Raw genomic sequence first — 12,910 nt, forward strand, 5'->3', positions numbered from 1 at the left:
GAACAGGTATGGGACAAAACAGTCCAGCAGGTGGTTGGTAGGAGGCTTTTCCACAGGCTCGAACAGAACAGGCAGAGACAAAGGAATGTGTATCAGTGTCCATAGAGGGTCACCAGAAGTGCCTCTTCAGAAGGGACAGTGTCTGATCAATCCTGGGATGGCAGGTGAAACGAGATGTGTGCCTCCACTGGAGAAGCTGAGATCGAATGGAATCGGACACAAAAAGGTGATTGGAGGGTCCGTTGCCTGGGTCAGGTTGGGCTCATTGGGCTTCTTTGACTATGGCCTCACTCTCCCAGGTGAGGGCAGCCACCACACAGGATGGGGGAAGGATGGTCTTGAGGTTGGGAAGGCCCTCCTCGGAAATGTATTGATGGGAGAGAGCATTGGGCTTCCCATTCTTGGACCCCGGATGATAGGTGCGTGTAAACTTGAACCGGCCAAATGCCCAATTGGCTTGACGGAAATTCAGGCATTTTGCGATTTGGATGTATTCAAGGTTATTGTGATCAGTCCAGATGATAAACAGATGTTCTGCTCCCTCCAGCCAGTGCCTCCACGCTTCCAAAGCAAGTCTGATTGTTAGTAACTCCTGGTTCCCTATGTCGTAATTTTGTTTGGCAGGGGACAGCCGGTGAGAAAAGAAAGCACAGGGATGAAGTTTCTGATCAGGGCCTGAATGTTGGGAGAGGACTGCTTCCACCCCAGAGTCGGAGTCAACCTCCACAACAAATCGACAAGAGGGGTCTGGTTGGACCAGGATGGGAGCAGACGTGAAATGCCTCTTCAGCTCTGAGAACGCTGAGTCAGCTTCGGGGTCCCAATAAAAAAGGGGTCGTAGGTGAGGTGAGTTGGGTAAGGGGCACTGCCACCTGACTATAATCCCTGATAAACCAGCAATAGAAGTTCGAAAACCCCAGCAATCGCTGGAGTTGCTTGCGTGTCGTGGGTCTTGGCCACTCCACCACTGCCTGGATCTTCTCGGGATCCGCTCTCACTCGCCTGCTCTCGATGATGTACCCTAAGAAGCTGACTGAGGGGACATGGAACTCACACTTCTCAGCTTTGACGAATCATTTTTTCTCCCAAAGCCTCTGTAGAACCTGACGGACATGATGGGTGTGTTCCTGGAAAGTGCTGGATAAGATTAGGATGTCATCTAGATAAACAAACACAAAATGGTTAATAAAGTCTCTTAGGACATCGTTAATCAGGGCTTTGAAGACAGCAGGGGAATTGGTGAGGCCGAATGGCATGACCAGGTACTCGGAGTGGCCTAGACGGGTATTGAATCCCATTTTCCACTCGTCTCCCCCCCTTATTCTGACCAGACGATAGGCGCTTTGTAGGTCCAACTTGGAGAAGGTGGTGGCGCCATGAAGTGGTTCAAAAGCAGAGTTTATGAGGGGCAGTGGATACTTGTTCTTTATGGTTATATTATTTAGGCCTCGGTAGTCAATGCAGGGATGTAGTGAACCATCCTTCTTCCCCACAAAGAAGACCCCTGTGCCCACCAGGGATGATAAAGGTTGGATAATGCCCACCGCGAAAGATTCACTGTTGTAACCCTCCATTGCTTCCCTCTCTGGTTGGGACAAGTTATACAGCCGACTAGTGGGTAGAGGAACTCCGGGGAGAAGGTCAATAGCACAATCGTATCCTCAGTGTGGAGGCAGGGAAAGGGCCCATTGCTTACTAAACACTTGTCCCAGGTTGTGGTACTCTGTTGGAACCCAGGGGGTTCAGTGGCAGATGAGGTCGCAGTGGCTTTTACAGGGGAAAGGGCTGACTGTAGAAAAGTAGATTGACAAAATAGACTTCAGCTGGCTATTTTCCCACTGGACCAATCAATGTGGGGGTTATGGCGGCTTAACCAGGGGTACCCAAGAACTATAGGAGCTTGAGGAGAGGAAATTAGGTTAAATTGTACCTGTTCCCGATGGTTCCCAGAGAGAACCAAAGAGAGTGTACAGTGAGTGACACGGGCCAGACGTCTTCCGTCCAGTGCCCGGGCTTCCAGAGGGGTACTCAACGGCTCCTGAGGAATTCCGGCCTGGGAAGCTGTGTTCTGATCCAGATTCCCCTCAGCATCGGAGTCTATCAATGCAGACAAGGACAGGGACTGTTGGTGGTAGCTTACAGTAGCTTGGATCTGCATCCGGGATTGGGGGACAGAAGGGAGCCCTTGATTTTGGCCAAAGGGAACAAGTAGCATGAAAATGGCCAGACTGACTACAATAGAGACAATCCCCTGCTCTCAATCTCTGGAGTCGCTTTGTGGGAGAAAGAAGGTTCCATTCCAGCTGCATTGGTTCTTCTCCCAGGGTGGTGGAAATGGCTAGGAACGGGAGCTATTCTAGGAGTGGGAGGAGGAGAGCGGCTAGGGCTGGGAGAAGATGGTGAAGTGTGCCATGGGGTGACCAAAGGTGTAGGACGACCGGTCCTCTCCCTCTGATGTTCTCGGAGTCGGTCATCCAGCCTGGTGTCTAGAGAGATCAATGAATCCAGGCTGCTTGTGTCATCCCTTGCCGCCAACTCATCCTTTACCATGTCACAGTGGCCTTGCTGAAATACCTCCAGGAGTGCCTCATCATTCCACCCGAGTCGGCTGTTAACGTCCGGAACTCCACAGAGTATTCGGCAACACTGCGTAAACTCTGATGGAGGGTGAGTAGATATTTAGAGGCATATTTACCACAGATGGGATGGGCAAAAATCCTTCTCATTTCTGAGATGAAGGTGGGGAATGAAGAGCCGGTCTCTGGCTGATTATTCCAGATCATGGTGGCCCATGCTAAGGCACTTCCTCACAACAACCCCATAATGTAAGTTATCTTTGATCTGTCAGTGGCGTACATGGATGGCTGCTGCTCGAACACCAAGGAGCATTGCAGCAGAAAGGCCCAGCACTTCCCCAGATCCCCAGCGTAGGGTTCTGGTTCAGGTACGTGCAGCTCTCTTAGTGGTCATGTTGCCACTACAGGCTGTCCGGGCTGGTCAGACAGAGTTCCCAGAGTGGACGGGGTAAGTTGAGTGGATATTCGGTCGACCTGTTCACTGACCTTTTTTACATTTACTGACAGGGGATGGAGTTTCTCCATGACATCCCAGATCAGCTGATCATGCAGGCCCAGTAGGGAGCACTGGCTGGTGAGGGCTTGTTGCAGTGGATTCATGTCCGATGGCTTCATTATGGCCAGTTCATTCTATTGCACAGAGTGACTGAGGAGAATCCAAGTGCAGAGCACAGGCACAGAGATTGAGTTGGGGATGCTGGCGCAGATGTAAACGTTGAACAGCAATGAGGAGGAATCTTGACACGGAGACGGGGTTTTCATGGAGTATCTTGAAACTGGAGCTGAATTTAGAACTAACGGTTCTGATCATTTGGGAAATGAAGTAATCACACGGGAATACACCAACAAACTGGCAACCAGTGGTTGTGATGCCAGGGTTTTTATTCTACAGTTCTTGATGGAGACCAGGTGTGCTGTCATCAAGCAAATTGGCAGTAAATGGGAAATTAACAATTAGAATCAAGGCATAATCAAAGGAGATTAGAGGCAAGATAGGGGATTAAAAATCGGGAACATGACACGGTAAACTAGAGATGCTGTCACTTTACTGCAGGTTATCTTCACACCTAAACACCTCAGCCTTCAGCAGCAACCCATCCCTCTTCAGCTATCTCTTAGCAGTAGGTTCCACAATTAGTTGATCAATTAGTCTATTTGTTTTAAAATAAACAAATAGATATTCAAAAACTCTTTGTGTATTAACTTTTCTCGGGCTTCCAGCCAGGTACTGGTCAGGAAGCCCAAGAGGAGTTTTTGTCATATACACCAGGAAAGCACTAGATCCTTTTTCTCTTTGTGTATTTAGCCAGTTTTGAAATGAATCCTGGTAATGGGTTCACATTCATCCTGCACCATTGCCAGCAATCACCAACACCCTACAGTGGTTGGTTGTCCGTTGTGTCCAATCACAACAGAAAACCTGTGGGGAGAGTTCTTAATGGAGAAAAGCTGTTGCACTGGGGCAGTTCCGCTTTCTTGACCTCTGAAGTCCATGTCCAGTGATACAAGTGGTCATCACAAACTGGGGGCTTCCTTGGTTGCAATAGATGACCATAACTTCTCCTGTGCCCCATTACACGCTTCACTCTCCATGAAGCATTGCAGAACTTCCTTCCTAGCCATTGGATCTCACTGTTGATCTCATCCACCCAGTCCACCAGAGGTGACTTCACATGCTTGGATAGGCATGTCCCTATCTCTCCGGGGTACGAGGCCCACCAGTTACCATCTCCTGGTTTAGCCCACCCGTAGAAACGGTGTACTGGCGTGTGGCCACTGTCGCATGCAGACAACTACTTGGTGAGAGCTGAGTGTAAAGGTGAGTGCACTGCTCCAGAGGTGCTATCCCTGACCACCCCACACACCCACAAACACCCTAAACACCACTCTTAAATGGAACAGGAGCATCTGTTTGAGGGGCAACATGAGGTCAACATCTTCACTGCAATTCCATCTCTGATGAGATCTACAGAAACTCACCGTGTAACTCACTTCAGAATTCTGGCCCTTCCTCATTCCTGCCCTTCACTATAAGATTGCTGTTGCCACCTGTGGCTCAGCAGGTAGTGTACTACTTCACAGTTCCACCTACCCAGGCTCAGCCCTGTCCTGCAGTGCTGTCTGTGTGGAATCCGTATGATCTTCCAGTGACTGCTGGAGTTCCTCAGGATACTCCCATTTGCTCCCACATCCCAAAGAAGAGTACGTCGGTAGGTTAACTCATCACTGAACATGCCCTGCAGGAGCTAGGTAGGAAAGGAATCTGGGTGGAGTTGGCAAACGTGTGAGAGCATGGTACACTGAAATAACTGGGGAAATAGGATTGATGGCATTGTTCAAAGAGCTGGCAAATACTTAATAGGCCAAATAGCCTCCTTCCGTGTTGAGAGAAAATGTAAGATGTATTTTAGGTTCCTTCTTTTTAACCCAAAACTCTGCAGACTCTTTAAAACAGGTATAAGCATTTTATTGCAATTGCAGAAAGAAGCTGCCATACACAACATGAAGTAAATAGCGATGTTCACACATTCTCTCCATTGGCATCGCAGTCACAAGATTCAAACTCATTCGCTTTACAAACCACCTGAACAGACTCAGTTCTGCACTGAGTAGCAATCTGGCTTTTATGATTTAAATGTGAGTTTTATATGAGTCTTAACATCAAAAGAATCTTCCTCCAAGTTCATAAAAGTGGGTCACGGCCAATGAAGTCTGTTTAGAAGGGCAGTCACTATAATAATGCAGACAATATAGCACAAAGACTTCAAAAACAACAAAGTGTAATACAGTAACATCGGGGCAGGAGTGATGAAGTCCCACAGTGAGGGGTCGAGAGTGAGGGAACCCACTTTGATAGGGCAGGAGTGGGGGAGTCCCTGGGTATTAAGGGCAGAATTGAGTGGTTTCCGTGAGGACGTGAGTAAGAGTGAGGAAGTCTCAAGTTGACAAGGGCAGGAGTGATGGTCCCAGTGTGACATTGGTGGGTTGTGAGAGTCTCTGGTTGATGGAGCTGGGAGTGAAGGAGCACCAGGGTGCCGGGTGCAGGAGTGATCATCCCAGGATAATGGGGTTAGGAGTGAGGGAGCCCCAGAGTAACAGTGGTGGGATAGAGGGAGGACCATGGTTACTTCATCAGATATTCTGACCAAATGAGCATCCAGACAAAGACAAAACAAAGATATTGGGTTAGATTTTTAGGGCAAATTGAAATAACAAATGCTGCTCTTAATTAAAGTTTATAATCAGCAGGGTCTTTTCCAGCAAATCCAGTTTCACTTCCATTCCTTCTTTACTTATCTGATGTATCATTTATAGTTTGCTCTTTGGATGATAGTTTTGTGGCAAAGTACCACAGGAATATAGAAAACCCTGCAAAGATTCAAGAAGACATTGGTATCAAGATGTTAAACATTATTTAGAATTTGTCTACAGCTATAATTGAATCAACTAGTTATTTTAGATATGAATAAAAACAAGACATATCAAGTATACCCTCTGGGTGACCATTAACTTAAAAACCCTTTCAGTTAATTCTGCTCATTATTAAAATAAATAATTTAAACAATAAGTTAATAAAATTGCACAAGCACTAGAAGATTTGTTACAATTGTATAGCCACTAACTTATATTTGTCACAATATACGTGGCAAATCTCTCACTAACCTTGCAGGGAGTTTAAGATGCAGAACAGGTACGTTTGAACCACGTACATTGGTCCATGTGAAATCAATGGCAAAGCCCACGTGATGCCCAGCAAATAACTGAGGCCGAGGACCGTCCACAGATCCTTCCACACAGATCTTGACCTAGAATTAATTCCTTTTCTCATCTCAGCTAGTTTGACACAGATGATGATTAGCATTGTCAGGTTCCATAACCATATCATGCCGAAAAAACCACAGTTTGTAACATAATGAACTTTATCATTAGTTATCCAGCACCTGTGTAAAAATATATAAACCATGAAATATTCAATATGCAGATTTGGTTTGGAATTAATTTCCCATTGAATCCAGCGTCTAATCAGCTCCAAAACTCTGGACTAATGTTTCAACGCCATGAGGTCTCTGAACACAGAATACAGATCAGCACAGAAACAGACCCTTTGTTCCACAATGCCTATGCTAGCCCCAATGTCAAATTAAATTAATCCCATCTCACTGCATGTGGAATATATCCCTCTACTCCTTGCTTGATCACGTGCCTGTCTAAATGCCTCCAAAATCTTAACATCTTATCTACTTCCATCACATCCCATGGCATCATGTTGCAGGTGCCTTCTACTCTGTGTCTAAAGTCTTACCTGGTAAAAGTAAGCCAAAGGGTGGTGAATTTGTGGAATTCGTTGCCACATGCAGCTGTGGAAGCTAGGTCATTGGGTGTATTTAAGGCAGAGATTGATAGGTTCGTGATTGGACATGGCATCAAAGGTTACGGGGAGAAGGCCAGGAACTGGGGTTGAGGAGCAGATACAATAAAAGGATCGGCCATGATTGAATGGTGGAGCAGGCTCAATGCGCCAGATGGCCTAATTCTGCTCCTATGTCTTATGCTGTAAATATCAATTAGGCTTTCAACCCCACATCTTAAATCTCTGTCCTCTAGTGTTAGACATTTCCATACTGGAAAAAGGTTCTAATTTTCTACCCTATCCGTACCTCCATAATTTTACTTACTTCTATCAGGTTGCCCCTCAAAGTCTGAGGCTCCAGAGAAAATAATCCAAGTTTGTCCAACCCCTTCTGAGAGTTAATACTCTATAACCCATGATACATCCTGGAGTACATCTTTGCACCCCCTGCAAAGACTCGACATCTTTCCTGTAATGGGCAATTAGAACCGTGCACCATTCTCCAAATGTGGCCTAACCAAAGTCTTATACCACTGCAAAATGACTTCTCAATTTTTATGTTCAGTACCCTGGCCAATCACTGAAAAGTGATATCTAATCCAAAAATGCATCTTGAACAGATAAAGCTTTATCTTAATCCTTTCTTTATATTTCAGGTCCATCATTTGTGACAAGGGTGGGGAAAGAAGAAAATTAGTTCATTGAAGTGAACTCATGGAAAGTTGATAAGGAACCTCCTCTGATAACATGCCACATACTGTTCCACATCCACAAATGCAACCATTTATCTCCTTTGTCCATGGAAAGGAAATGACAAACATAGTATGATGTTTCTCCAGCTAATACTGAGTTACTGAAGAATAAACTCTAACTCTATCCAAAGGATGTTGATGCTTTACTGGCCTACTGGTCACCCTCCAATGACTCCCCATGATAAAAAGTGCCAGTGGAATGTTTGATTGTTGGGTACAACATAGCTAATCTGAACCTGTTTCCTGACAGATTTCACAGGGTGGTAACGTGGTCACCATCCAATGCCCACTGATAGCTGACTCAGAACCTCGGAGTGCTCTTGCCTGTATGACTATCTATACACATCTAGTTCAGCTGAAATTCTCGTCACAGACTGAGCAATGGAGATAAATATCAACATTATTGCTGTTGGCATGGTTAACCAGACCTACATGGAAACAGAGCTGTTATTGTCCTGCATTTTGATTTGAAATTGTCCATAATTGTCCTTGTCCACTGCAATGCACAAAGACACCACCACAGCAGGGATGCCTGTCAATAGAAGAAAATGACATGTATTCATCCAGTGGTCATCACATATAATTCACTATGCATGTTGTTGAGAAAGTTAAGCTGTAATTGCTTTATCGATTGGAGGTTTGGTATAGTGATGAATTATTTTCCAATTATTGTATTCACTCCATGTCCAGGAATAGCAGATGAAAGATGAAGAATAATAATGTTTAAAAACCATACTTTAAATATATTGTTGATTCGGCACCAAACTTTGCAATTGGACTATTCTTGCAGATTCCCCAGTGACAGTCATAATTCAGCCCCGATTACTGTTGAATGATGAATGTGATGCAGACCACAATCTCAACAAAAGTTCTTGTCCAATCTTGCATCAATTTCAAATTCCTGGAGACAGGGTCATTAATATAGAAATGGGTGATGATGTGTCTGATCACACAATTACTGAGTCAAGGCCATGGAATTCCTATGGTGGAAGAGTTACATCTGGGAAGAAGGCTGAGGAACTGAAAATCTTATTCAGTTTTGCCTCTGTTATAATGGGAATGTGCACCAAATAGACATCTCTCCCTTCTCTGTCTTTGCAGTAGGGTAAATAGGAAAATGTTAGAACCTGCAGAGGAGATGTTAGGGAAAAACTGTTGGGAGGGAGAGGCGGAGGAGAATAATAAATAAATAAATCTCAAGCAAAGCAGTGTCAGATTCTCAGGAGGGAGAGAAAAAATATTGACATGAGTGGGAAGCAGCTGAAACACAGAACAGAAGGCAAGCATATGGTCGCTGGTAATATTGCACTATTACCAGTAATGATACAATGATAGGAAGCAAAATGTAGAAAAAGTTAATGAATGACTAATGTTTGGGGCAACTCAGAAGCAAGTAGCACCTTCCATGAAATGAAGTTAGTTAGGGCTTATAATTTAATAACTGACACCAGCTCCAGAAATGGGACATACATAGGTCTAATGACGGTGCTGTGTTTAGCAGTACCAATGCCCAATTGACATCAGGCACCTGTCCATCCTGTAATATTTAGAAAAAAATATTATACAATAGACAATAGGTGCAGAAGTAGACAATTCGGCCCTTCGAGCCTGCACCACCATTTTGAGAATATGGCTGATCATCTACTATCAATACCCGGTTCCTGCCTTGTCCCCATATCCCTTGATTCCCCTATCCATAAGATACCTATCTAGCTCCTTCTTGAAAGCATCCAGAGAATTGGCCTCCACTGCCTTCCGAGGCAGTGCATTCCAGACCCCCACAACTCTCTGGGAGAAGAAGTTTTTCCTTAACTCTGTCCTAAATAACCTATCCCTTATTCTCAAACCTTGCCCTCTGGTACTGAACTCTCCCAGCATCTGGAACATATTTCCTGCCTCTATCTTGTCCAATCCCTTAATAATCTTATATGTTTCAATCAGATCCCCTCTCAATCTCCTTAATTCCAGCGTGTACAAGCCCAGTCTCTCTAACCTCTCTGCGTAAGACAGACCAGACATCCCAGGAATTAACCTAGTGAATCTACGCTGCACTTCCTCTACAGCCAGGATGTCGTTCCTTAACCCTGGAGACCAAAACTGTACACAATACTCCAGGTGTGGTCTCACCAGGGCCCTGTACAAATACAAGAGGATTTCCTTGCTCTTGGACTCAATTCCCTTTGTAATAAAGGCCAACATTCCATTAAACTTCTTCACTGCCTGCTGCACTTGCTCATTCACCTTCAGTGACTGATGAACAAGGACTCCGAGATCTCTTTGTATTTCTCCCTTACCTAACTCTACACCGTTCAGATAATAATCTGCCTTCCTGTTCTTACTCCCAAAGTGGATAACCTCACATTCTACTGTCCATTCTAAGTCCATTCTACTGGACTAACTGATGTCAAATGTGTAAAGCACCGAGTGTTCAAAAGAAAGTAAAATAAATGACCCAATACTCACCCCAACCCATCAAAACCAGTTTCTGTATGTAGTATTTGACATAGATGTTGAACACTTTGATCAGCAACAAGTAGAGATGAAGTCCTTCAATTGCCATCCATGTGAAAGTGCACAGTAATGAATAGTGAAGGAGCACAGCCATCGTCTTACAGAGACCATCAATCATCAACTTACTAATCCACTCATTGGTCAGGAAATTCATATTCAGTAGAAAGCAAGCAATGCAGAGGTTAATGTGGATCTGGGTGGTGTGATCACCTTTATTCTTCCTAAAACAAAAAGACAACTAGATACCAACATTGTGAACTAGTCATACTTCAAGAACCTTTCTGATTCTACAGAGATAATATCTCATGGAAACAGACAATTCAGCTTTACACAGCTGCTTTAGTCATTTTCAAAGGCTTGGTGACTGTCAGAACAAGAGGGAAGCTACTGTGGGAACGGTGGTGGAATGGAGAACCAGGATTCAGAACGGTGTTTACAGAAGGGACAGTCTGAATTCCAGGTAGAAAACATCTCTCAGCATTGACTCGGAATGTCCCCTTTCTGCCATTCTTCCCTTCTCCTTCTCCTCCCCTGCTTCTCCCCCTTCCTCCTCTCCCTCCCTTGCTCCCTCTGCCCCTGTTCCCCAGCCCTTTGAGACTCTGAATTGAGAGGCTGAGCTGCATTCTGTAGAGTGCAGTGACCACGAGCCACTGTGGTGCCGAGCTCCTCCAGAGAGTTTCACACACTGAAACACTTCATCAGCGAGCCTGGAGCCATCACCGAGGCTTTTGTTGTGCTTGTGTGGGATCCACACTGGAATCAGGAGCCAGGTGGTAAAGGAATCGATCACCCCTTTGGTTTAACAGTGACTCAGGAAAGGGGGGCACAGCTGGGTTACAGGCGGTGGCACAGAAGGAGTAAACTTTCAGCAGGTACCTGCGATGTGTTCAAGACAATTAATAGCTCTGTACCTCAGCACTAAGCCAGAGTCAGTGTACAACAACTCCACTGTGTGAGGGTGTCACTGATTGTCCTGGCATGGTGAAATGTGTTTGGCAAGCACTTGATGGTGCCAAGTGGTGACCTTTGTCAAGGTCATGTCTCAGACTTAACTGTTTTTAGGCTTCATAGGAATAGATGACACCTGAAGAGTTAACCTTCACCAGACAACGGATATGTTGATACTGCTGAGCTAGGATGCTGTTGACTGGCCCTGAGATGAACCAGCGTCTCCAGTTTTTCTGTTCCCTGATGGTCAAATGATGTACAAACATTCCCAAGGCACTAATTGATTCCCTTTCCACCCAGCTCCTCATTCCGATGAGGATTACCTCAATTAACGTTGTGCATCCAGTAAGTAATGAACATTCAGCTTTTAACACTGAGGACACCACTGTCAACACCCTTGTGTTGTAAAGGAATCAGCTTAGCCGTCAACTGGTTTGTAAAGTAGTGTCGGAGCTGGGTAATCTGTAGTTAGTGTCAGGGTCATTGTTGGGTAATTTATACAGAGATAGTTAGTGACAGTGTGAGTGATGAATAATCAGTGTCCATTTCTTTACTGCTCCATGGAGGGATAATTAGAAGGTTCACAGAAGAGACTGATCTGTGAAACACACAAGCTCCTGGGTGGACTGAGCTAACGACAAGGTGCAGTCTGATCAGTGATGCTCCCATAGAACTCACTGGATGGGGTCACTCACCTGATCACACAGTAAAGGAATACTGTAAAGGCTGAGAAGACGGCAGAGATCGCACAGCCAATCACTGTGATGTACGTTAATGACATCACATCTTTTTTATTCAACGAGTTGCTGTCCTGGCGTAAGTCCTTTGAGAAATAATGGTGATTGTTAAGCAATGATTAAACCTTTTCTCAGTCTGATTTGACTATTCCTGGAGGTGATTTAAATTTTTGAAAATAAATTTTGTTGAAAATTAACAATGCCTGAAATGCGTCTGATGTAAACTTGAACTGTTCCCAGGAAACAGGCGTCCCAGACAGAAGATCTGAACACATCTGCTGTTCATGCTGAAATGAGGCCACACCTCCCAGTGAGTAGTTTGGTCACACAAGGGGAGACATGGAATCTGACACTGCTATCTTGTGCAGTGTCTACAGATACACCCCAATCTTTTTTAAGGGTCTATGTTTTCTATGTTTCTATGTTTTTTCTATGTTCCCTGTTGCTGCAGATGGAAATTATCACTTGAATTCTAGACCAGGACAAGGTTAGCACAGGTTGTTAGACTGCATTGATTTGAAGGGGGATTGTATATCAATGGGTTAGGAGGCAAACAGGAAGTTGAGTTAATTTTTTAAATGATTCTGTTTTCCTACAAACATATTTAGCATACAGTTATGTGTCAGTATTATGAAGCATATGAAAGCTACAGTAGGGAGCTTACCATGTTAACCCTCATTGGGAGCTGATCTAAAATGGGATCAGGGTAAATGGGTGCTTGATGGTGAGCATGGTCAGTGCACCGATTGACAGTTTCCTTGCTGTATGACCCCATGATGATCACTGCTGTCCCCATTACTGAATAGGGGTACAGAGCTGCTCATACTATCGGCCAAGTGCGTACATTTGCTGTACCATTAACCATGTAGGTGCCAATTCTCAGTACCAGAATGTCTGAACCCTGATCAGGGAAGGGAGATTGATTATGTATACAATGTGGTGAGGAGACTTACACAGGGTGACTGGGTGAAGCAGCTGACCTTGAAGGACAAATAGGACTGGCTGAAGATGAAGTGTTGGAAAGAAAGAAGAGGG

General features: G+C 44.8%; 1 protein-coding gene across 4 annotated transcripts in view; it reads right to left on the reverse strand.

Moving 5' to 3' along the window:
* Positions 1-5,034: 5,034 nt before the first annotated feature.
* The window catches only part of LOC140740538 (adhesion G-protein coupled receptor G1-like), a 45,323-nt gene continuing 37,447 nt past the window's right edge, over positions 5,035-12,910 (reverse strand). For all 4 annotated transcript variants that reach the window (XM_073069789.1, XM_073069786.1, XM_073069788.1 and 1 more), the window contains 5 exons: positions 11,834-11,961; positions 10,143-10,411; positions 8,112-8,211; positions 6,240-6,517; positions 5,035-5,945 (listed from right to left, as the gene is read on the reverse strand). In XM_073069789.1, coding sequence (XP_072925890.1) covers positions 5,866-5,945; positions 6,240-6,517; positions 8,112-8,211; positions 10,143-10,411; positions 11,834-11,961 — 855 coding nt within the window. In that variant the 3' untranslated portion in view covers positions 5,035-5,865. The remainder of the gene's footprint in view (positions 5,946-6,239; positions 6,518-8,111; positions 8,212-10,142; positions 10,412-11,833; positions 11,962-12,910) is intronic.

The sequence above is a fragment of the Hemitrygon akajei genome, chromosome 17 (assembly GCF_048418815.1).
Source record: "Hemitrygon akajei chromosome 17, sHemAka1.3, whole genome shotgun sequence".
NCBI lineage: Eukaryota > Metazoa > Chordata > Chondrichthyes > Myliobatiformes > Dasyatidae > Hemitrygon > Hemitrygon akajei.